Raw genomic sequence first — 24,772 nt, forward strand, 5'->3', positions numbered from 1 at the left:
AATTGTAAAAACTATTTATTAGTCTTGCCTTCTCCGAGTTGTCTTCGAAATGTTTTAGGGGCTTTTGATCAAACAAGACAGCTTTTAACAAAAGCAAAAATGACACTTTTTCAGCTTTGCTTCCTCACAAACCCATTTTTATTAATTATTCCGATGCAGAGTTAATGCCACAGCTGCTGTATTGCCAGTCTGTAAGAGTCCCTGAGTCAGAATTAACTCGATTCAGTGACTGTGCAATATCGTACATCATGCAAAAAGTAACTGACTACAGTAAGAAACAATGATTAATTACAAATTGTGAAAAATGCTTTGTAAGCATCCACTGTGAGTACAGCGTTCCATCTGTGGTTTAATTAGAAGTGAGGCATCGCTGATGCTATTTACAGCTCCAGAGTGTTGAGTGTGACCTTTGCAGATAATTTTGTAAACTGCACCCAGGACAGCTGGGTTTAAATCTTCATCTGCTGTAGCATTTTCTTCACAGTTTAGTAAGATAAACTTGTGGTGCATCTATACCTTTTCTAAAGCTGAGCATCTCATAGTCATCATTTACATAATGTACATATTTATACAGACTCGATATCCCGTCACACCTTGGACATCCGATTGTTAATGTGTCATTCAAAAGGTCTAAAGAGCAGCTAAATACATCTCTACAATATCTAAAGGTGAGCATGACATTCATCATTTGTGTTATATACATATGTTCAGTTTACACAGTCCTCACATTATGTCACACTTGTGACTTAATACTGCATGTCAAATGAAAATTGTGGATGTGTTATGATGAATTACGGTGGATGGATGCCTGTGTGAAAGTTCTTATGGAGAAGTGATGGAAGGTGGAAATGGTTAAATCAGATCCCTGTGTTGACTCTAGTGGACCCCTCCCGTCGTCTATGGTGTCAAAACTGAGTTCCTTTCACCTGAAGTGCTGCATGCACAGAGAAACTCACAAATCCAAATAAGTCAAAGGAGTAGGAGTTGCTTTGTGATCAAATTCTTTAATATTCTCAAGTGTTTAAAATTGAAGAAAACATAAAAACAGCTGTAGAAAACAAAACAAAAGCTGAGGCGAGAGGTTCCACTAACTAATCTTTGAGATTTCAGAAAATCGTGCAGCTAATCTAGTGTTGTAAATTTTAACGTCACATTTGATCGCATTTAGGAATTAAGAAAATGGGGAGGGAAGAAAAGACATTTGTAATATTTCTTTACTGAATAATAATAAAAAATAAAAAAAAAGCATCCAGTGTTAAATGTTTTTGCAAATACTGGTTTGCACTTCTCAGCAGCGTCTTCTGCTTAAGAAACTGATTCATACTAAATAAGAGGATTTGATGGGCTGAATTTCTATCCGGTTGTTGGTTTTGATTTGATGGAAAATAGAAGAGACAAGTGAGGATCCTAAAGCTTTTACAAATATTTAAAGTAATCTCAAAGTATCTCTGTGTACAAATGTGGATTAATTAAAAACAGGTTTCCTCACAAGAGCTGATTACATCCATGCCAACCTCCCAGCTCTACTAGTACATATGTTTATGTACTTAAACAAAAACTTTCAGTCCTTCACTACCACAGCGGTTAGCGTCTATGTTTTCACACAAAAACATAAGCAGCACTAATTAAGGCTTGCATGAAATCTGTAGTTAACTAAAGAAAAAGGGAGGTATAGGACATTTAGCTGCTGAGACATTATGATTATAAAAAGAAAAAAAAAAAAAGTAGGATAAACACTACATGTGGCACGGGAAGGTAAGGAGAGCACACAACATAAAAATACCCCCTCCCCATCTTTTTCTACCATTAGCTTTTATGTTGGACCTCGAAACATGGCTCAAAAACTGTATTGTACTGTAGCAGCCAAAAGATAATCTGAGATATAACTACAAGCAGTCATGTTTGGGATGCTAAAATCCAGAACTGTATGTGCTTAAGCAGCTGTCTTTAACTGATGTACACAGGATGCCTTTAAAAAAAAACCAAACAAACAAAAAAAACGAAAACTGGACTGTAAGTTGTTTACTCAGTTTGGGGGATCAAACCAAACAAATGCATGCTGCTCCACCATGCATCACTGTAATGGAGGGAGGGAGAGAGGGTGGAGACGCAAGTGAGATGTTGGTGCTTGTTTTAAAGGGGTGGCGGATAAGCAATCCCTTGCCTGAGCAAGCCTGACTTAAGGCAAAGGTTAAAATATCAATACTACAGTCTAAATATCAGGAGAGCAAATCAATATGCTTTCAGATGTGTGGCTACATGTTGGTGACCTTTTCCTGGATTCTGGCTCCACTGACAGGTGAGTCATGACTGGTAATCGGCGTGGGTGGCATGTTGAACCTTGCCAGTGTTTGGTTCAATTAACATCACATTTAGGAGGTCAATTGAAAATGAATGAGAACATGTATGCAAGCTAGTAAATGTAAAAAGACAGAAAACAAAAACTGAAAAGTGTCTGTGGGTTTGGGTTCTGAGGGGTACAAATGAGACCTGTAACAGATGGTAGGTATCCTTGATAAGGACGGTTTTCACATTCAGAGCCCTTGATGTAAGTTTGACACCAGCCTTTCCAAACCAGGATGTAAAAGGGGTCAGACCATCATAATCACAGCAGTAAGATGGAACAGTGATTTTACCACATGTACACCACTAAAAATGATGTGGAATTTTGATTCTCCGCCCACGCACGTCTGTTGCTATCCCAGTACAATCAAGGTGAACTGTATCGCATTGTTTGTGTCAAAATAATTACAAATTACAAGAGGGGGGGAAAAAAACAACTTTTTCACCTTCACTGTACTGGTATAGTTGTGCTCAAAGGCATATAAGAACCTTAAGTATGTGGCTGGCTATATACAGCTAAAACTGGTCAATTCTGCATGATTTTGGGTGAAGTTGACCCTGTTAAGGAAAACCAGGCTGGGCCTCAAGGCACCGATTCCCATTACAAGTCCCACTCAGTGAGAAAAGGGAGGGAGACGTCCTGTATGTTACACACTGCTGTTGTGGAAATGCGCCTCCGCTGGGATGGAGGTTAGAGATTAGAAATATGTATCGACTCGTGTTCTGTGGACAAAAAAGAAACAGCGTGTCACCCACTACCCATTGGCTGATGACTGTGACAGGGAAACGAGGTAGGAAGTGGTAGTTCATGTGAGCTCAGACATGTTAGAAGCTTAATGTTGGGTGTTACTGAGATTTAATGGGATCTGGATTGAGGGGGAGGTGGTGGCTAACTGGATTTAGAAAGATGCAGGAGAATACAGTGCTGCATCTCCCCCTCGTTATAATCTGTGATACACCAGAGAACTTGGACCCCAGACCCTCTATACTCCCTCACTCTAGTGCCACTAGAAATGTTAGGTCTGGCTTCTATAATGTTTTCACAGCTGGGACTCCTCCCCAGCCTACCAACTGACTCGACAGTAGGAGGAGAATGGAGTTGGGATGGGGTGAGACACCGCAGGGTGGCCAACAGAAACGGCCATTCACAGGAGGGAGTGACACTTTAGTTTTGTTTCTTGGCCTCTTGGTTGCCGTAACTGGAACCTGTTTTCTTCACCTCAGTGACCCCTATGAGGCGGCGGATCGCTATAGAGGCTGCGGAGAGAACAAAGGAGAAGGGGGGGGGGGGGGGGAGACACAACAGGTCAGGAAAAAACCTCACGAGCTTTAAATGAAACAAGCTACATCAGTTTTCATTCTGGGCAGGTGACTGGTTGAATTATACATCCATGACTGACCAACTTCAAAACAGTCAAATACCCAAAACCACAGGAGCTAAAGAACTCAGACTTTACTCTTTTTGCAAGTACAATTAGTGCCAAAAAAGAACCTTGAAAAGTGCAAAACACTAACAGGACATGAGCACCAAACTGTCTAAAAGGTAAGGTTTGACCTACCTACGATGAGGAAGAGTATAAAGCCAATAATGAGGAGAGGGGAGCCACTGACGACCACTCCGCAGGCAAAATTGATGAGTGGTGAAAGCAGCAGTGTTGCCCAAAACAGGAAGTTGAGCAGCGTCCACAGCCTGCGCGGTGGGATAATTGTGGGTCCCGGGAACTTGCCTTCCTTATTGTACATTTCCTGTAAAGCATCCTGGGAGTTGGGAAAGATAGTGGTTACCTTTGTGCTTAATTTGATTTGAAACGACAGGATTTGCTGATAAATTTGACATCTGATTAAAAATAAAATAAAGATCAGGATATGATTTCTAGGAGAAAATAAAAAAAACAAATTGACCCTAGTCATGCTGTGGGGGGCAGTGTGTTGATATGGTACATAGTTCTAAGGGTCGTCACCACCTTTATTTTCACATCCTGCATAAGAAACGTCTTTTTCAGGATAGCAATACTATCAACAGGCAAAATTATGGGATAATGAATGGTTTTGAGTGTAAACATGGCTTCAGTTATGTGGCCTTCAGAGTCACAAACTGTGTTTTTGACATACAAAGTAATAGAGCAGTTTTCCACCACGATCTTCAAAACACCTACTGAGGTAACGTCTCTTGGAAGGAAGGAATTTACCACACTTTAGTCTGAGATGAGTTCTCATGACCCAACACCTAATTAAGATACTTTAGTTTATCCTTTAATTTGTCACCTGCTCAGTATCAACAGGTTATGGTGTCTGAGTGTACCTCCTGTAGCTTAATGACGTTAACAAGTTCAAGAGTTGGTAATGTTTGGGAGGGAAAATAGATTGGGCTTGATATCAAATTAGAGAAAAAAAACAAAAAACAAAAACAAAAAACTTGTCAGTGAATTCTTTCAGCAACAATGGGAAGTGGAAGGAAAATTTCCATGACACTGGGTACTAACCCCCCCCCCCCTTCCCCCATATCCCCCAAACAACAAAGCTGTTAACCCAAATTAACAGTGATCTGGCATTTTAGGAGTCTTTAATGTGAGATTACCTTCTCCTGGTACAGCTTGTGTAGCCAGTTGGCACACTCCTGCTCATCGTCTGGTATATCCTCCACAGAAAACCGCCTGGATGTAAAACAGCAAATAACCATTGGAAGCAGATACAGTTTACCTTCAGTGTCTCAATATTTGGAAACAGGCAAATAATGAATAAAGTTATGAATGAGACGATATCCTGCAGCTAGAGTCGACCACTTCAAAAAGACCTTGCTAATTTACGCAGCATTTTGCGGAGGAATGGACAAAGCAAAAAGTATTAAATTGAACTGAAATAGAGAAGCAGGAGATAAAAATATGTAGATTGCTGTGACCTTTATAGTCCATCAGGTTTCATTGGAAAGATGCATTAGATTATTAATGGCACAAAAAATGTGTTTGTTTTCCAGTTTTGTTCCTTTTCCACCTGTTAATTATTTTGCTCGTGATTCTGGTTGATGGAATGACAGGCAGCTAATGTGTGTCTGAAGGCCACTACACATTCAGCACAACAAAAAGCAAACCACAATCATAGCCAGCCACACCAAAATAATCACTGTCGAGATAAATTCACATAAACAGCACTCAGGCACTTTTTAAACAACCCCATCAGGTTAATTCAAAAATGTAAACATATCTGCTGAGCAGTTTGCGCGCACGCACGCACGCACGCACGCACGCACGCACGCACGCACGCACACGAAAGAGAGAAAAAAACTCAAAGACATTTGGTCTGTAGTAGCAGCTTCTTGCCACCAGGTGCCTCCCTCTTCCCAAACACAATTCCCTCTGATACATGAACATTATCATACTAAGTGATTTCAGGTCACTAAAACAGTATTTTTACCCGTCTTCAGTCAACCTGACCTTGAAACTAAAAACAAAGTGTCCACCACCCTCCTGCTTTCAGCTTTATTTAAGTAAAATCACACTAGTGCTCCAATCTGTCTGTCTATAACAAGCTCCGAGCTCAGGGGAGCACCCTGGCCATTAAAGCTAATGTCCTGGAGTCTAGCCAGTCTCAGTGCCTCTTTGATTATTACAGGACAAAATGCAGTTGGGAGGAGGCCAAAATGCTTAAAACTCATTTATTCTAGTTTACTTGAAGAAACAGCTGAGCGTGCAGTGCCATATTACAAAAAGTGATTGTTCAAAAGTAGAGAGAGGGCATCAGCGGTGCTTACCTTACAGACATATCAGCTTTGTACTTCTTGCCATTGACAATGCCCAGGAGGGTGGGAGTCTGGTTGTCTTTGAAATTCAGAGTCACATCATACACAGCAGTTACTGTTGAGAGAAAGAAGAGCAGGCTGTAAGCAAAATACAAAATAAAAGAAATGCTCTGAACATAGTTTTTGTGTGACTTGCGCGTGAATGCCACCTGTGCCCTTAAGACACTGCAGTGTGGTGGTGAATCCTTTGGTTCGGGGTAATAGGTGATATTTGAGTATGGGCAGGCCTTTACTCTCTGCAACCTGCATACTGATTTGGTGCTTTTTCTCTGTAAAGCGGGTGCCCTCGCAGTACAGCAGAAACTGCAGAGAGAAAGGAGGAAGAGTTGTGTTAACACACACACACACCAAAATTAAAAAAAAAAAAATCTCCAGCTTAAGGTGACCTCTTATCCTGACCCATCCACTACCCTACTTCTGTTAGCTGGAGTACAAATCAAGGTCAACTCAATTTAACAGTACGCTAAAATACAGTCAACTCAGGATACCCGTTTGTGCCATCAACTTGTTGTGTCAGTCTGGGTTTTCTGAATCTGTCCATTAAAAACGTGCAGTTTTTGGCACAAGATAATCATCATAGCTAACAGCAAGGTGCAGCTATGTTACTGCAGCCAGTATTACAGTAGATGCAGTTGAAAACATTAGATCTTTACAAGTTTATAGACTTGTCATTAGCATTCCTCCTTAATGAAGGCAGGCGCAGATCTGACTGGAATTACTATATTGTGTAAGACAATTTTCTTTCAGCTACAACCCTGACAGTGTTAAATGGTGTGAAGAGCCAGGTAAAAAAACAAAGATAATTAATACTTATTGGCTGATTTGCAAATCTTATTTCACATCACCAAGTATTATGTAGCTATACAAAATCATATCGAACAACAAAAGTAATTTGAAGATGAAACAAGGAAGGCATTTGTTTCCTCAACTGTATCGCTAATTTGTGGTCGTTAGGGAAGCCACAGAGTGGCTCTGCACAAGCAGGACCTTCTGCATTTACCAAAACCACCCAAACCATGGAAATACGAAAAAAAACCAACAAAAAAAAAAAAACCAACGTGGAATTCCGGAATTCCTTGCTAAACCCAAATCCTGCTTTTTACTCTAGGCCTAAGCTGTCACCAGGTAAAACGTGATGGATGTAGAGAAAATGTACGTTTTATTTATTTATTTTAAAGACAAAAGAGGCATTTGTGGTCTGAAGCATAATGAATGTCTATTCAGTCTGTTTACGCACAGTGGATACTTGTGTTCATGATGTCTGACAGAAAACAAACAAACATACAAACTCATGTTGAGGCCCTTCAAATAACGCTGCTGTACTCAGAACTATTCGTGTATCACTGCCAAGATAAATTCAGTAGGAAGAGAAACTGGGGCAAAGGGCAGAAACTACAGCATCAGATAGATTATAGATCATTCCCTTTAAAAGTCTAGAAATGTTTTGTTATGTATGTTCCATCTTATCTTAGTTTGGCTGTGCAGTGATTACTCAATTTGCAGGTGACAGTTGATGCAACGACTGGTTTAACTTAAAAGAATTTACAACCTTGTCTGAACTGTTAGAATCACAACACTTATGTATCTTGAAGAGGATATTTCACAATCTTGATTGAGCAACTGGGTTGCAATTGAGACACAAGTAGTTGTCTGTAAGATGAACTTTTACACCTAAACCACAGTCCAGGCGACAGACAAACTGTGACTGTACCTACCCACATATATTCAGGATAGTCTTTGAGCCTGTCTAGGCCTTTGAAGACAGTGTTTCGGTCCTCTTCCCACTTTCTTTTGCAGAAAACAATTTCTAGAAAGTACCACGTCCAGCCAATTAGAGGGACCTTCAGGAGCTCATGTTTGGCTAGCACTTTTGAACTCTAAAGAAAGAGGAAAGACATTTTTATACAACTCTGACTTCACTCTTAAGAAAAAAGCAAATACTGTTGATAAATGTTAATCATTTAAAGTGTGGTGCTCAACTGACCCCTAAAACGCCATATCTTTCACACATGGTCCATCCACACAGAAAGTCAATCTCAAAGTTGTGGTTGAGGATGATGATGACATGCTCCTTGCCAAACTTGTCCACCGTAGCCTGATCGGTGTATAGGGTGCATTCTGTGCCCGACCACCACTCCAGCAGCATCACCAGCTCTGCACAGTGACGATGACGCAGCAGGAACATTAGAAAGTTAGAGGAGAAAATTCATCACTTGGAGCATTTTCAGTGTAAACCATACACAATGTACTAAATGGAAGTATATTTGTGTTACATTATATTTATATTAATCCCTCAAAACAGTCTACCAACACTGCAGAGAATTATCAGCAAATCTTTGTGCGTTTAGGATTCGTGTAATTTTAGATAATTACTCTGGAGCACATTTAATGTCTGTCATAGGGTTAATAAAAGCAGCTGAAGTCATTAACAGCAAAAAGCTGACTCTAGAAAGCAGCTGACAGACAATTTTAATGAGTAACTGGTGAAAATTGTGGAGGCTGTAGCTGCTTAGGACTCATTTAATTTAGCTAAAAGGAGACTGAATATAAAGCCCTTCTACACAGAAAGTGTTTCAAACATTCAAGTGGAAAATGCAGCTGAAACCCTTTCTATGTAGACAGCATAATATCCAACAGATGGCCCAAACACAGCTCATTGTATGTGACACCATTGCCAGATTTGTAATTATTTGCAATCTGTGAATTTCAGAATCGACACTTGACACCTTTTCTTGTTTACATATTTAAAAGACAATTAGCATTTCTACATAAACCTGCAGCAACACATGAGAATCATCTATACTCACGGCTCCAGAGGGAGTAGGAGAGCCGGCAGTTGATTCTGCGATAGAGCTGCCTGTTGATCGGCCAGAGGATGCAGGTGCACAGCTGAATGAAGTTTATAATGAGGCCGCTCACCACAAACACAAAGCCCATCAGCAACTGCAAGATGAACAGGCTCTTCAGGTAGGCCAGCAGAGCCATGGCTGAGGAGCCTGGAGGGCTGAGTGGGCTCCTCTCTATACACTACGACCAACCTGAGGAGGGAGCAGAAAAAGAAGGTGAGCACAGTGAGTGCAAAAGGAAAAAAGACATGCAGGGTACTAAATAAGGAACAGATCAGTGTAAACACAAGGTTATCAGGTGTTTGTGTCAGGTGATCCTCAGGCAAACATGCTTTAAGATGTTCTAAAGGGCAACAGTGACTCTTACCACGGTGGAGTCCTTTTACAAGCCCCGTTTACACGGCCCTTCTGCCAGCACCACAGACCTGTGAACAACAGCAGAGGATAGGCTCAGGCAACAGTGATGGGAGTCGGACTAGACTGCAGAGCCATTACAGCAGAATTTAATAAATGTATAATGCCCGTTTCAAACAGGATGAATTATTTTAGCTAATAACATAAGGAGGCCAGAGACAGATATTGTTCTTCAGTGTGGGTGAAAGGCGAATCAAAAGGGGAAGGCTATGAAACCTGGCTGACCAACCCGGGTATTTACAGACAAGTTTCGACACTGAATGTAGCTTCAAAAATTGCATCTACGTGGATGTATGTATCTCAGAGCTTGCACAGTATGCCAATATTAGGGCTGCCACAAACGATTATTTTGATAGTCGACTAGTCACCGATTATTTTTGCGATTAGTCGACTAATCAGATCATCATCCATTGGACGTACAGCGTACAGCTTATTGCACCAGCAGCATCTGATCTTATATAACTATCATTAGCTTACAGCTTTAAGTGTTTGTGCTAAAAATAAAGACAAGATGGTAGTTAATTTTTAATGAAATTTGCAGATTGTTTCGGTGAAGTTTAATAAACTCCTTGCTTTCTATAACAGGACACCGGAGTATATTCTCCAGCGTCTCACACTTCTGATAATCAGCTGTCTGCTTGACAGTTTTAGCTGTGCAAAAAACTATAACTTTAATCTCAGCCAAACCGATTTACTCAGGAACAAATAAAATACTAAAGAAAGCCAAACAATAACATTTTTAAGTTATCTAAGTGACTTATATATATGTTTAACCTGACTAGCGAAAGACGGCGGTGGGTTTGAAAACGATTTGCCGGGAGTCCGGTGTTCTCACGGCTCTAGTTAGCCTTGCCCCCGCCTAGCTAACGAGCTAGTGGGTAACAGACGTCTCCGAAAACGTCGGAGCGTTTTTGAAAATATGTGGTGTCTTGATAAACTGAGCAGATATTTGAGGTTTACACAGCTACATTCTCGCCTGAAAATATGTTAAACGTTTATTTTGTGACCCAGAAAGAATAATAAGAGTAAAGTTAAAACTAACTAGCTGCCGCCATTGTTGACAGCTGCGCTATGAATTCTGGGACACAGCTTCTTCTTCTTCGGGGTTTAACGGCAGCTGGCATCCTTGTACATGCAGTGCTGCCATCTTCTGTTTCAGTCCGTTATTACACTCTTAAATCCTACTACTCATTCCTGCGTCCTTTGTGATCTTACAAAGCTTCAAACGATGCGTCGACTATTAAATTAGTCGTCGACGATTTTAATAGTCGACATAATCGTGACTAGTCGACTAATCGTGGCAGCCCTAGCCAATATGCATGTGAACCACTTTAGGACAAGTCTTGCAAAGTAGCGTGTCACTATTCATACATAATTGATGTCAAAGATGAGCTGATATCATCATCATCATCATCATGGATGAATTTTCAGCAATAGTCACAGGAGTACAAAGCTGCATAGCCCTCAAATTTCAAAGTTTTAGACAGGAACCTTAAATGCAAAACAAATATTTCAACAGAGAACATCTTAAAAAATGTTTTAAACAAATAAAACTGAACTGACAGTTTCAAATCTCTTCTTCTATGGTGAATCAAATAAAAATGATAAAGTAGTCAGCATTTTGAAGACATCATCAACCTTGAACATAATTTAAGTTTACGAGCCAGAAGCCCACACAGAGACCCGGGTTACTGAGTCCTGTCTGGGCTTGTAATTTTCTTGTAGCTTCTCCATTTTCCTCCAGTAGATGAAGTGGGAACATCTGATTGCCCTGAGGTTAGGGCACGATAGTTAGCTCTGAGCTGCTGTATGCAAGTCTTTATGAATACACATAACCAGTTGATTAAAATGAATTGAACTCAGTATTATTCACAGAAGATGTAAATACATTAATCTGTGTGCTACCAGATGTTGTTCTCTTACATAGTGCTTTTCTACTCTGAGCACTTAAAGCGCTTTACACAACTTGCCTCATTCACCTAGTCACACAAGCACTTTTGTGCTTTCTAACAGTCACACAGTCACACTCTGAGAGCAACTTAGGGTTAGTATCTTGCACAAGGATATTTGGCATGCAGACTGGAGCAGAGATCAAACCACCAACCTTGCAATCCTCTACCTCCAGTGCTACCTCATATAAGCCAAGTTAAATTAAATGTAAACATATAGAACCAAATAAAACTAAAAAAACTTTCTAAAGATACAATGGAAAATAATTGAATAAATAATTTCAGTGTATAACTGAAGTTAATCAGGAATCAAGTAGTGAACTTGAAAGAATTAATTCAGCAGTAAAAGTAAAACTCTTCTCATTATCAAAACTAAAGTTGTTTTTCACAAACATAACTATTTGTGCCAGCAACATCCACATGAGTTTTCAACTGCATAAACTAACATAACTGTGTCAGAAAACAAGCAAAAAGGGAAGCCGTGTACTGTCTGCCTGCATGCTGAACAAGGGACAAGAAAACACTGTGTGCTTGGTGAGCGTCCAAATGACAACAGTCTTCAACCACAGTCTTCAACATGTTATCCGAAACGACTTGTTTCTTGTTCCCATTAAATATACAAAGCATGTGTAACCAGTAGAGATGGCACGATAACACTTTATGCCCTATACCGATATCATAAATTTGGATATCGGCCGATACCGATATGAATCTGATAGTGTTTTTTTAATCAATAAAACTGTTTTTTTTTTTAATATCTTGCTGCATTTTGTATAAGTTCATACTCAAGTTTAAATAAACAACACTAAAGCTATTCTGTTATACCTGTATGTAAAAAAATACACTGCACCCAAAATATTTCATAGTTCAGCAATACTGATCAATCTAATAAACTTAAACCTACTCCATCCTTCCTATTCTGGTATTTTAAAGAGTACTTAGCAGAAATATTAAGCAACCTAACTAATAGGGTTGCAACTTCCCAGCAAAAAAATAAAATAAAATAGGGAACCACCCCCCACCTCATGATGCTTAATCGACTTAATCAACTTTAATTTGATGCAGCGTGAAAAAAAAATGCACAGAAAAAAAATTATTTTTCGAGAATAATTAAATAGATTCAACATCTTTGCAGACTGCACAGGTGGTGTCTTCCCAAAGGAAAAAGTACTATAGCTTACTAGGGTATATTAGACTTAACAGTTACTATATACAGTAATGGACTTCTATATATTTTACATCAGATTAAAACTTTGGTTTAAGATTCAGATAATTATTTATTAAAAGCTAGACACAAACTTTGCTAGATCCGCCCCTGCACAGTTACCAGCCGTCAGCTACATAGAAAAAGATCCTGGTGTAGAAAGTTATATTAAATAAATTCTAACAACAGATTATCAAGCTTAAACGTGCTGCTGTTATTCAGCCGCTGGTTTCCTCTTTCTGGTGCAAAGTGGGCCAAAAACAAAGACAGACGGACTCGCGACAGAAAAGCCGATCAGCTGATCATTAATCAGTTTCGTGATTGAAGTAGCAGCAGGAGAGGGAGGGAGAGAGAGGCAGTCGCTCCATATATCGGTTGTTAAGCTTAACGCGAGAATGCTTTACAAACATTCAGAGATGAACTTACACACTTGCTTTACTTCTCTCTGGGATAACTTCCTCGGAGATGATATGCTGGTTTGGTAGAGAGCCTCCAAATACACACAGCCGCTCTATCACGTGAGCACACTGCTCCTACGTGCTACGGTTATGAGCTGAGTTACGCCATGTCGCAAGTTTTGTGAGGTGCTTTGATATTTAATGGATCGGATTACATTTTTTTAATTTCTCTCCGATATCTGATCCAGTCATTTACGTCAGTATAGGACCGATACCGATATGCAATATCGGATCGGTCCATCTCTAGTAACCAGTACCCATCCTTCACAAATAACGTAGACTGAAGACAATGTGTGAATCAGTTAAGAGGGCTAACAAACTATATTCTAAATTGAGTACTTTATCAATTACAACAAATTATACAACTGTACTAAAAGAGGCAAAATTATGAAGTAACCCAATCTACTGCATTAGCCCTTTTCCAAGACTGCAACAGACTTCTTCAACGACCATCACAGTGAAGAGCAATCCAACCAGTTTTTCATACAACCATATTGCGGACACAAACCTAGATTACAGTGTGTAGGCAACAAGTCTTATCTGGTGTATTCACTATCTCACACACTGCAACCATATATATCAATTTAGCAGTCTGGGTGTAAAGAAAATTAAATCTTAAATGCACACCTGCAGAAGTTTGGTTCAGTCCCGTCAGACCATCAACATAAACGTGTTTACAAATCTCTGGACATGAAATCACCCTAAACTTTTCCAAGCATGCACTAACTCTGCATTATGTTACAGATGTGACCTTTGGTCATGCATACAGCATGATAGGGAGGGTGAAGTTAAATACTGCATATTTGTCTTATGGCTGAGATGGGTTAAGAAACACTGTGGTTAATGAGGAAGTCCAGAATAAGTCGCCACGAAGCATTAATAGCAACTACACAAGTAGTCTATAATAGGCTTACTGATAAACTGCAATTCAAGCTTGAAGTTTATACCTTACCTGTGACTGTCAGTCAAATTAGAAGCACGAAAGAGGATTTTTATACGATTATTTTTATTTCTCTGTTTTAACTTCTAACTGCTAATTTTATAATTGAACAAATGAAAGCACAGTGTTTTTTTATGTAAAATAGTGAGTCCATGTTAAAAAACAAAACAAAACAAAAAACCTAGGTTTACAAGCCAAATCAGTGAGACTTTTGTTAATGTTTTTACAGCTAAACGCCTTAACCTTTTCTTGGAAGATTTAACTCTGCACACTGATAGCAGCTGAGTGTAATGTTTGGCCACAAGCTGCCGATGGGAGAAGTTCCCCAACCTTAATTTGCGTTGGCAACCCGCAGCGACTATGAGTGTGTGTGCATGTTAGCTCAGGCGAGTTACTTCTACACACATCATGAACTTTGTCCCAGTTTTACTCCACACACAGCATATGTTCCCCGTGCAGCGCTGGAATCAAACTGAGTCACCTCAAACTTTCACTCAACTCCAACTCGCGCCCATGATTCACAGGACAAACTCAATTTTACACACCAGCAATCAAAAGACACACAGCACATTTAAGAATTAACTGGCCAAAAAAAAAAAAAAAAAAAAAAAAAAGAAAAAAAGAAAAAAAAGAAAAGGAAACTCATGGGGCAATCGTGGCTCAAGAGTTGGGTGTTCGTCTTGTAATCGGAAGGTTGCCGGTTTGAGCCCCGGCTCGGACAGTCTCGGTCGTTGTGTCCTTGGGCAAGACACTTCACCTACCGCCTACTGGTGATGGCCAGAGGGGCCGATGGCGCGACATGGCAGCCTCGCTTCTGTCAGTCTGCCCCAGGGCAGCTGTGGCTACAACTGTAGCTCGCCTCCACCAGTGTATGAATGTGAGAGTGAATGAATAGTGGAATTGTAAAGCGCTTTGAGGGGTCCCGAAAAGCGCTATATAAATGCAATCCATTATTATTACTCCCTAACTTTTTCTCATAAGCAGATCTTTTTAAAGCTAAACATGTGAAACTGTATAATTTACACATTCATTTCCATGCAGTTTTTATTTAACATTTTTATGGAGCCAATTAATTGGTTTAACATTGGTAGCCACTAAGTGTTTTTCTATTGTGTTATTTTAATTTTGTTCCAGTTAAATGTTCAAAGATGGTTTAAGGGAGACTTTTTTAAACTGCATTAAATGTTATAAACTTGTATAGCCTTGATCATCACTAAAAATCTAACTTACCTTCTACAAATATGTTAAGGAGATGACTTGAAACATGCCAGTAAACAAGACATGTACTCTTGACACAGTAAATGGTTTCTACATTTTTTTTCAAACATCTTTGTGCAGTGAACTTTATTTTTCAAACAACACAATGATCATACGGTGTTCTGTGGTAAGAAACCTGGTCTTCTAAGGCTGTATTCAGTGAGAAATCTACAGATGACGTGCACCTCACTGGAAATGTAACTACAAGTTGGATCAACACAGCTCACTTTTGTGAGCGGAACCACAATTCATTCTGTACATTTCTAGCTATTTTTGCACTGCAGATTTACATTAATTGGTGAAAATGTCTATATACAGTATAATAATCATGGCATCAATATAAGACCACAAAGGTCAGCATGATTCTTGGAGGGAGATTGCTAAAAGTAGTGGAACGGATGTGAAACAATGTATAAAGAAGTGGAAACATTTGAGACAAATACATTTGAAAGAGAAAGTCACATTTATTTATTTATCTATCACAGCTAGCACTGGATGTTAAACGCCGAGACACCGCCACAAGGTAATTAACATCAGCCACATAGGTTACATCGTAGGTTCTATAAAAGGCCTGAAGTCTAAATCAGGCATTACAGACAGGATGACTTCGAGTCCTCTACAACATATATGTTCACTCTATTTGGACTTTTTTTCTGTTGGCTACTGTAATGTATTGGTACTGCAATAAAACCATGGCAAGGCAACTCATTCTGTCAGGTGAGCCGGCCAAGTGCCTGATTGGATCAGTGTTCGATGTCAGCTATTTAGGTAAGTAGTTCAGTGTTAAGACTACTGCTTTAACCCTTTAAACCCTTTTATTTTGTTATCGTTTTTATGGTTAACTCTGTTTTCCTGGGTCTTCTTTTTTCGGTTACCGGTACTAGTTTTATTTTGTTGTATTTATCCACGATACCTTAAAGGCCGGTCTGTGAAAATATTGTCGGGCATAAACCGGTCCGTGGCGCAAAAAAGGTTGGGGACCGCTGAGCTAGCGCAATAATTTATTTATTTTTTGCATATGAAACCGGAGGAGTTGTACTTGCATCTTATGCCATCAGCTTGTCCTAGGTCACGGTTTCCTTCCACATATAGCTTTGCAAAAATTGCATAAAAAGAGCTTGCAGGAACAAAAACATAATGTTCCAGAAACACGCTTTGCTTATCCAATCAGCTGTTCGTAACACTTCCCACATTGAAATAGACGTCAGTGCGAATGATCGCATGTCCGCCATTACCTGCCCGAAACCGGAAGTGATGTCATTTTCGTGGAAAATGTAGTTTTTTACTTGTAGGCCTTAAAAGCCTATACTGGTGTTTTTATAAGTCATGTTTGACTTTATGCTCTTCTGAATAGTTGCTGGGATGCTTACAACTCGAATTGCACTGCTTAAAATAGTTTATTTTGATGCACATGCTGTTTTCTTTGCAAATTTGCATCATAGGATTGTTTTTCGTTTTTTCTGTAGTATATAAAAATTGGTGTATCTCAAAAATAAAACTATGAAGACACTCAAAATAAATTTCTTGTTGTTGTAAACTATTTCTTGCAACTTTTTTGTATTAAAGTTTTGAGGGATAAACCTCTTAAATTTCTCCAAGTAGAAATATATGTAAAAAAAAAACTAAAAAAAACTAAAAAAAAAACTAAAACGATTTTTAATTTTTTTGTAGTTTATTGCACTTTTTTTTGCAATTTATGTAGTTACTATGGACTTAATGCATACATATTATTAAAATTTGGGCTATAACAGTTGTATTGATGTATAGCAACTTGAAATGCTCCCAAAAATGGCACTACAGCATGTAAAAATATAAAGCAAGCTCTGGCAGCCTTGGTTCTATGGTAGGTCTTAAAGGGTTAATGCTCACATTCACCCTTTCCCTCAATAGGATGAGAATCTCAACAATACTGAGCTTAAAACACCAACATAGATTTAAGTCAAACAAAACGTTGTTGTGCAAAAACCAAACATACTAACATAGAAATACTCTGGAAATTGAAGTTGGTCTGTCATACAAGACATCCAGAAAAATAGAGGAAAAACAGCTGGTGGATGTCCAGCTCCCTGAAGGTAATGGGCCCACCTGTAAGCCCACACAACCTGAAGGAAAGATTAGTACTGCTGACTGTGTTAAAGCTGCTTAAGGCTGGACAGCTGCTGCTGCTCTACATTACCTGAATATAACTTCTATACCAGCTGCTTGCTATAAGTTTTTAAAATGAGAAATGTACATTTAGAGACACTAGTTAAATTATGGAAAAGTTCAACCACATCTTGGCAGGAACTGCTCCTCTATCAAAGCATTTTAATTATAAAAACTTACTTTGGCTTTCAAACGTCTGCGCTCCACTTACAGCAGGGAACAGCCGAATGATGTCTAGGCTGGACTTCAACAGCTACTAGTCTCTAGCAAACACCTGGGTTTTTCCTGGCACTAAATTTGCCTATGGTGGGTGAAGTAACCACAAGTAATCTGACCTGACAGAAGTCTGTGCACTGCCTGTTATTTTTTGGCTATCTGATAAACATTTTAAGCTTAAGGAAAAAAAGCCCCACATTTGCTAACAATATTCAATATTTGGTGGAAGGCCAAAACCTTTTTGGCGGTCATGAAAATATACCTAAAAATGGTAGGATGCATATTAAGTTGTACCATTGCAGCATATTAACGTCTTAATATGCTGGGGAAACAGGACACAACGCTTGTCTCACATTCAACTTACCAGTAGACATAGTAGGCCATTGCCATGAACACCATCGCCCCACAGATCCCAGTGAAGATCATGACAGCACTCTGGTTCAGCATTTTGGCTTCTGGTATTCCACCAGTTCACAGCCAGAAAAAATATATACTAAAAACAAAACAAAGAAAAGGCCTGCAGATAGCAGAGGATAGTCACAAGCTGCCCTGCTTTGTCGCCATAATAATCCCACAGAAGGGAAGAGGGAGATTATGATGATGACAGCGAGAACACAGTCAGATCCCAAGAACCTGTAGGAGGAACTACCTAATCAGCACACGAGTTTACCAGGGACCAATGAACTCGCCCATGAACTCGAGAGTTATTAAAAAGCATAAATCTTCATTTAAATCAGCATAAAGTAAACACCTCAATGAATTGTTATCAGATTTGGCTAAATAATATCAGAAGGAAGTCTAGAAAGACAGACAGCTCACTTCAGAAAGGAAGGAGTCACACATACTGTTTGCAGTGTCTTACAAGCATTCCCATCCTCTAATCCAGTGTATCAGATTAGTGCTGATTAGCAGGCTATGGGTACCCTGGATATGTCACATTCAATTAACATTAACAAAGAGAAGGCCTAGTCTCTGCCCAACCATAGTGAAGTAAAGAGAATAGCATTGTTACGCTAAAGTAACCAATCATAATTTACTGTATTGTGATTGACCTTGCCATAAGCTGCTTGTTACTAACATCTTGCATCATGAAAGTGATGGGTTCAAAGAAATGATCAGCAATATCCTTGAAAAATCTCTTCATGTGATATCTAGTCGTGTTTTCTTATTGGTTTTTTACTGGCTGAAGATGGACCCTTCAGAGGATGGCTATTTGCGTTACCACAATTTGTCAACGAGTCTGATTTACCTTACTTAACAGACGTCTATGAATTTTCTGGTATTTTTTTGGTAATTTTGTTAAAACAAATCAATATATATTTAATCTTGATTAACTGAAATTCCACTTAATAAAACCAGTCAACTAGTTAAGTATATTTATTACAGCCCTAGTGGGTATTCTTTGATGGAAGCACAAAATTCTTTGATGGGATCTGTAACAAATGACCACAAAGCCTGAATCAGAGTTCAGATTATTGCCATGCCTTGGGGATACAGGTCCCCCCCCCAAACAAATGCACATAATCACCTATTGCTTATGTTGTTTCAAACAGTGAAACATCAGCAATAACTTATTGCTGTAACAACCAATCTCAGGCTATTGAATCGTTTAAAAGTAACAAGTTGGTAGTGGCAACAGACAGCTTTCAAAGATGGATGCAGTTAACATCGCGACATGCTTAGTAGCTAAAAACCTGTTGATCACAAGTCATGTGAAAATAATGATATCATGGACAATCCTTCTTTCTGAGACTTAGCATGAAACACCTCTGTAAACTGCATTCATATAAAATAAAACATTTAGTCAATTCTGTCTACACAATGGCAAGTCTGTCCACCTGTCAAAGCTGGTTGCCCATTAATTTCATATGCAACTCTAACCTGAATATAGAGATATTATATGCCATGCCAGCATCCTCTTTCCTTGACAGTACCTTGGGTAAGGAAAGGATTTACTACAGATCTCCATTCCTCACCCACACAAAGATAGCACACAGGGCTAGCGGGCAAGTTACCAAAGGCTTCGGATACTTGCACACAGTTAATGTGGTCCGGACAAACTAGCAGACAGAGGCATAAATAAACTGTCAAGTGATAGCTGAAGCGAGTAGGTTGACGTTACAGTACAGTTCTAGGGTCTTACCACCGGGTGTTAAAGCCAAATACCAACGGAGATAAAAATATATGGTGATAGCTGGACAATGAAGGTCATTCATATTTCAAAGCATGAAGAGCTCTAAATCCCTGCACAGCACTACTGAGTGTGTTTTAAAGCCACAACACTTACTACACAAGAGACAAATGTAATTCTTGGCAGGTAAAAGAACACTTAAAGTGCATTTAGTTTCTTTAATTATGATCATGCACGCACAGGAAAGAGCATATGCTGGAATAGAGCTGGGCGATATATCGAGTTTTAAAAAAATATCGATATATTTTTATACGAGATATAAGATGTGACAATATCTTTTATATCGATATAGTCTATGTTACGTTAAAGCTATACTTGTGGAGCCGCAAGTTTGCCTCTCTTTCGTCCACTTTTGTCTTTACGCAACGTTACTCGGCCTCGCCCCTCCTTCACTGAATACAACTCCCCCTCCTCCCCCATCGCTTCACCTGCAGGAAGCGACAAGACGGACACGGCAAATCTCCGTTAATGAGTTACTGCGCATCGACCCGTGCGTGGGGCTGGACCCCGTCAACGTGTTAGCTAGCTAACCACGCTAACGAGCTAACCACGCTAACGAGCTAACCACGCTAACGCCATGCAGCCCAGAGGCGCTGCACAGCCTAAAATCCTTTCATTTTCTCAAAAGTTGACAGCGCGCCTTATGTATGAATTCTGGTTGTGCTTGATGGCTGCGAACCGATTTTATGTGGTACACAGCGCTCAGCAATCTGTCAAAAAATGTTTTAGTACGACTTTGGTAAGCTACGGAGCTGCACCGCTTGATGGACTGTCATAGCATTACGGCTACCGAGGAGCCTCGCGGAGTGATACGTACTGTGCTTCAACGTAATATTACCCTACTGTGTATAAGGACCATAAATGGCACCTGTTAAGAGACGTGGTTGCGAAGAGGATTTCAAACTCAATGCTGTCAGTCACAGAGTAGAAGTTGGGAACAGAGCAGCTGTGAAATCTGTCTTTGTTATTGTGCTCAGCGTCTTTTAGTTTACATTTTGACTGCACAATTGTGAGCTTTTTGTTATGCACAAAAACAACATTGTTTTCTTTTATTTATGGAGCATTATTATTTAATAAATGCTCATAATTTATTTTTGAGTAAATTTTATGTACATCTATGCTCTATGTTAATAAAAGTGCCTGTGTGACATCTGGGACACAGCTTTGACTAAGAACTCTCTTTTTGTTCTTACTTTATGGCTTTAAAAAAAAAAAAAAAAAAAAAAATCGAGATATATATCTTATATCGCCATCTAGGTAAAAAATATCGAGATATGAATTTTGGGTCATATCGCCCAGCCCTATGCTGGAATAATGATAATAATAATAATACAGCAAGGAAGATTAAAAGGTGAACTCAACCTGCTGTATTTGCCAAAAATGTGGCTCCAAATGTGAACCTGCCGGTTGAGCTCATGATCATATTAGCATATTTATACTGGTTTGTTTATGTGTGGGGGGGGAAAAAAAAAAAAAAACTATGATCCTACTAACGTGTATTGGCTGTGTAGCCATCTGGGACCATTTAAAACTATGAAAATAAAGCAATCTCACCTTTGCATGGTGTCAGTATTACAATAATCACAGCAAGCATTATGGAAATCTAGTCAAACATTTTATGCAAAGCTTCTACATATGGGTTTATCACTGAGGTTAGGTGAAAAGCTGGCTGATGTAAAGAGCCTTGGATCATTTAAACATTAGGTCCTTCAACACAAGACCATTTAAAGGTGGGAATATTATACTGCTACTCCCCTCACTGTTCTGTATAAGACTACAAAGGTTAACAAAAAGAGGGTCAACTAGTAAGAGCAGGGAGAGTTATGTGAAATTCTTAGACAGTTTGAGTATGAATGCACCAGGCTGAATCTGAATGCAGGTAATGAATGCTACAAAAGTTTGACATTGTTCACCCCGATGACACTGCTTAGATAAAGTCTTAACACATGTCTCAAAGTCCAATAGGACAATACTATGCTTGATTACTAGATAAAGGAGATCAATAGGTTACAACTTGTAAATGAGCAAGTCACTGCACTTTGGATCAACAGCTGGTTCAATTATTAATAGCATATATACGTCAACGATGCCTTTAGGTATAGGGCTGTGCGATATGACCAAAATCTCATATCCCGATATAAGACATCTATCGTCCGATAACGATATAAATCACAAAAATTTAACATTTTCTGTAAATTCTGTGAATCTCGGGCAGCTCGACTTGCGTGAAGTGTTTCCAGCTGGGCGTCGTGTACCTGGAATCGAGTGTTTTAACCGATGCATGAAACTATATATTTTTAGACATAAGTTGTAACGGCCGCCGTTGTCTTTTTGAGTATTTATTGCACAGCGTGCTGCAGGGAAAAGCGTAGCACTATTTTATTGAGCATCCCACTCTGTTTAAACTATGAAAAGGCTGATTTTATTTTTAACTTTAGTGAGAATACACCTAACAGGTAAATGTGCCGGATGCAGCCATTTTGGATATTAACCTGCCAGCTCCCTAGCACAAAGTCCGATCTGATGTCCAACGACTCTGATGTGGAGATATCGTTTTTTTGAGCATTGACTGTAGCAGTGGGCAGAGCTATATTTTACCTAGCTACCCCAGCCTTCTTTTATTGACTTACTGTCGTTATCTTTGGTAGGATTTATGAATTTCTCCCTTTTCTTTCTTTGTACCATTGTCTTAAATCCTAGGAACTAGTGTTTTTACCCTTTTTTAAAATCCACCTTTTCCCACACTGAAATCAAATCGAGTCTGGCATTCACCTCCTGCACCATCTAAACAAAAAGCACCATTGCCTCCATTAAAAAGGAAGAAAATCCATTACATTTTAGTGCAGAACTAGTGATTCTTTTAAAATTTCTATAACATGACACTAGTGCTTGTAGAAGATACACTTTTACTGCATTGTCAGCGTGTTTGGGATCATTGGTCATGCTGACAAATTTTTTGTAGAATCAACTAAACAAGTGTAACTTGTTCTAGTAACAAAGTGCCTAAAGATACGATTTAAAATTGTTATACAAAACAACTTAGTAGAATAAACAACACTGGTTCTTCTCCAGCCTTAGGTTCCTCTTTTTTTTTCCCCCATTCCTAAATGATTTGTGTCAGTGTTAAGAGACTTATAAAGCAAAAACAAAAAATATCATTTCTCTGAAAATCATCAGGTACAAGGACTGGACTGAGAATGAGGGGGGGAGCAGTCAATGTCCAAAGAAAAACTTAAAGACCTGGAGCACTATTGCTCTTTAAAAACATAAATGGCAGCTCAAGACTTATACAGGATTCATTGATCTTGTAAAATTACTAAATAATGAATAGCAGCAGTGATCCAGTCCACATATCCTCCTCTCAAGGTCAATTAAAGGCATGCATAAACACCAACAAGTGGCCCTATATGGCAGTGTGAAGCAGTGGGTGCACACTTTACCATTCAATATTTAATATAAAAAAAGTGAAGTTTTATTAACGGACTTCCCTTTTGCCCTTCTGGTTTTACTCTTAGTAGTATGAGACCAAGCTGTCTCTTGCACCAAGCAGTCACATTATCAACACTGGTTTATTTTTAAAAAAGGAAAAAAAAAAATCCCCGTTCTGGTATAAAAATGCTGAGAGTTACTTGCCTGTCACGCACTGCTCGTCCAGCTGGTTAAAAGTGAGGCTCAAGAATAAAGTTAGCACGGGTTAAAACAGCCGCAGACTTCAATGAACTTTAGTAACCTCAAGAGTCGTACGAGATCTGTACGCAGGTCAACTCTGAGCCAGCTGGCGCATACGACGTAAAGCGTGACAGAGCGGGGGTGCAATATAGCAACATTTAACTACGAAAAATGAACCCAGTCATAGTTTACCATGAACTCTAGCATATCATACCTTAGTGTCAAAGTGTTGCAGCCCAACCTACTGTATCTGAATGCAAATGCTTAAGATGTCTGTATGCACCAAATGCGGCATGCCTGGGCTGATAGATTCTCAGAGACCAACTAGCCAGCAGGTCCCTTCAATCCTACCACTGACACGGCTTATCTTTTGTCACACATGGCTCGGCTGCGGCCGTTAAGCTAGCTGCTCTGTGAAGTCAAAGTTGCAGGCACACACACACACACACACACACACACACACACACACACACACACACACACACACACACACTTCCCTCAGAAGAAGACGACATTAAAGAAAAAGCCACCCCAACTGTCTTAGCTAATGCCAATAGAGATAGTAAATGTGTGAACACTGGTTCGACTAAATGAGCCGAGCGGCACAGGAAAGACAGGTGCTAACGGTACAAGCTAGCATGCTATATAAGCAACATCCACACAGCGAGGCTAAAAAATGTTTTCCGGCGACAGGATGGCGTCTATTAGATTGACTCTTTAGCTGCTAATCCCTGCCAACTTTTCCCCCATCCTTTGTTAATAGGTACCCGTTATTATCTTAGGCTAGTTAGCCAGTTCTCGTTAGCAGCCAGTGTCAGCCTTACCTGAAGATTATTCGCTGGGGACTCGGTGGGTTTAGTTACACTTTTTCGCCGCTTTCTGGCCTTCTGGGGGCGTAAAATGAGCCTGTCAACAAACGTTGCCCTACTCCGTCGGTTTCCAGAGACGCAATAAAAATGACTTGAGGCAATAGGATTTGCAGGAGCTCTATTGTTTGTCGGTTAAAGCCCCACATTTCCTCCAAACCCATCTGAAGGTGGCCTGTCCTACATCCGGTCCAGCCCCTCATTCATTTTCACAGAGATGCACAAAAATACACAAAAACATGCACAGACGTACTGCAGCGCACTCCCGCCGCTGCTGCAAGTTTGGTTACAGGTAAGAGCAGATAAAGGCATATAATGTCTGTTTTTATTGATTTTTTGCTACCATTTGCAAATATATGTTTACTCCATACAGCGCAGCAGACTAGTGCAGCGATTTCTTGGCCAATCAAATTTAGGTTTTACCCCCTTAAATTTTCTGTTTCGGGAAGAAAACCTGAATCTTCAGTTTAAAAAAAAT

At 39.5% G+C, this 24,772-nt stretch overlaps 1 protein-coding gene across 3 annotated transcripts; it reads right to left on the bottom strand.

The window, feature by feature from the left end:
- Positions 1-115: 115 nt before the first annotated feature.
- On the bottom strand, positions 116-24,564 carry agpat3 (1-acylglycerol-3-phosphate O-acyltransferase 3). Of its 3 annotated transcripts, none has more exons than XM_026144732.1 (10): positions 24,253-24,564; positions 9,353-9,410; positions 8,947-9,177; positions 8,124-8,293; positions 7,855-8,016; positions 6,289-6,442; positions 6,092-6,194; positions 4,922-4,997; positions 3,903-4,101; positions 116-3,600 (listed from the first exon to the last, which is right to left on the bottom strand). In XM_026144732.1, exons 3-10 carry the CDS (start codon positions 9,122-9,124, stop codon positions 3,509-3,511), a joined length of 1,134 nt encoding a protein of 377 aa, XP_026000517.1. In that variant the 5' UTR covers positions 9,125-9,177; positions 9,353-9,410; positions 24,253-24,564; the 3' UTR covers positions 116-3,508. The 3 variants fall into 3 exon arrangements, with proteins under 3 accessions (XP_026000517.1, XP_026000519.1, XP_026000516.1); XM_026144734.1 differs by lacking the exon at positions 24,253-24,564 and adding an exon at positions 23,643-23,782; XM_026144731.1 differs by lacking the exon at positions 24,253-24,564 and adding an exon at positions 17,933-18,390.
- Between the last annotated feature and the right edge of the window lie 208 nt (positions 24,565-24,772).

The sequence above is a fragment of the Astatotilapia calliptera genome, chromosome 16 (assembly GCF_900246225.1).
Source record: "Astatotilapia calliptera chromosome 16, fAstCal1.2, whole genome shotgun sequence".
NCBI lineage: Eukaryota > Metazoa > Chordata > Actinopteri > Cichliformes > Cichlidae > Astatotilapia > Astatotilapia calliptera.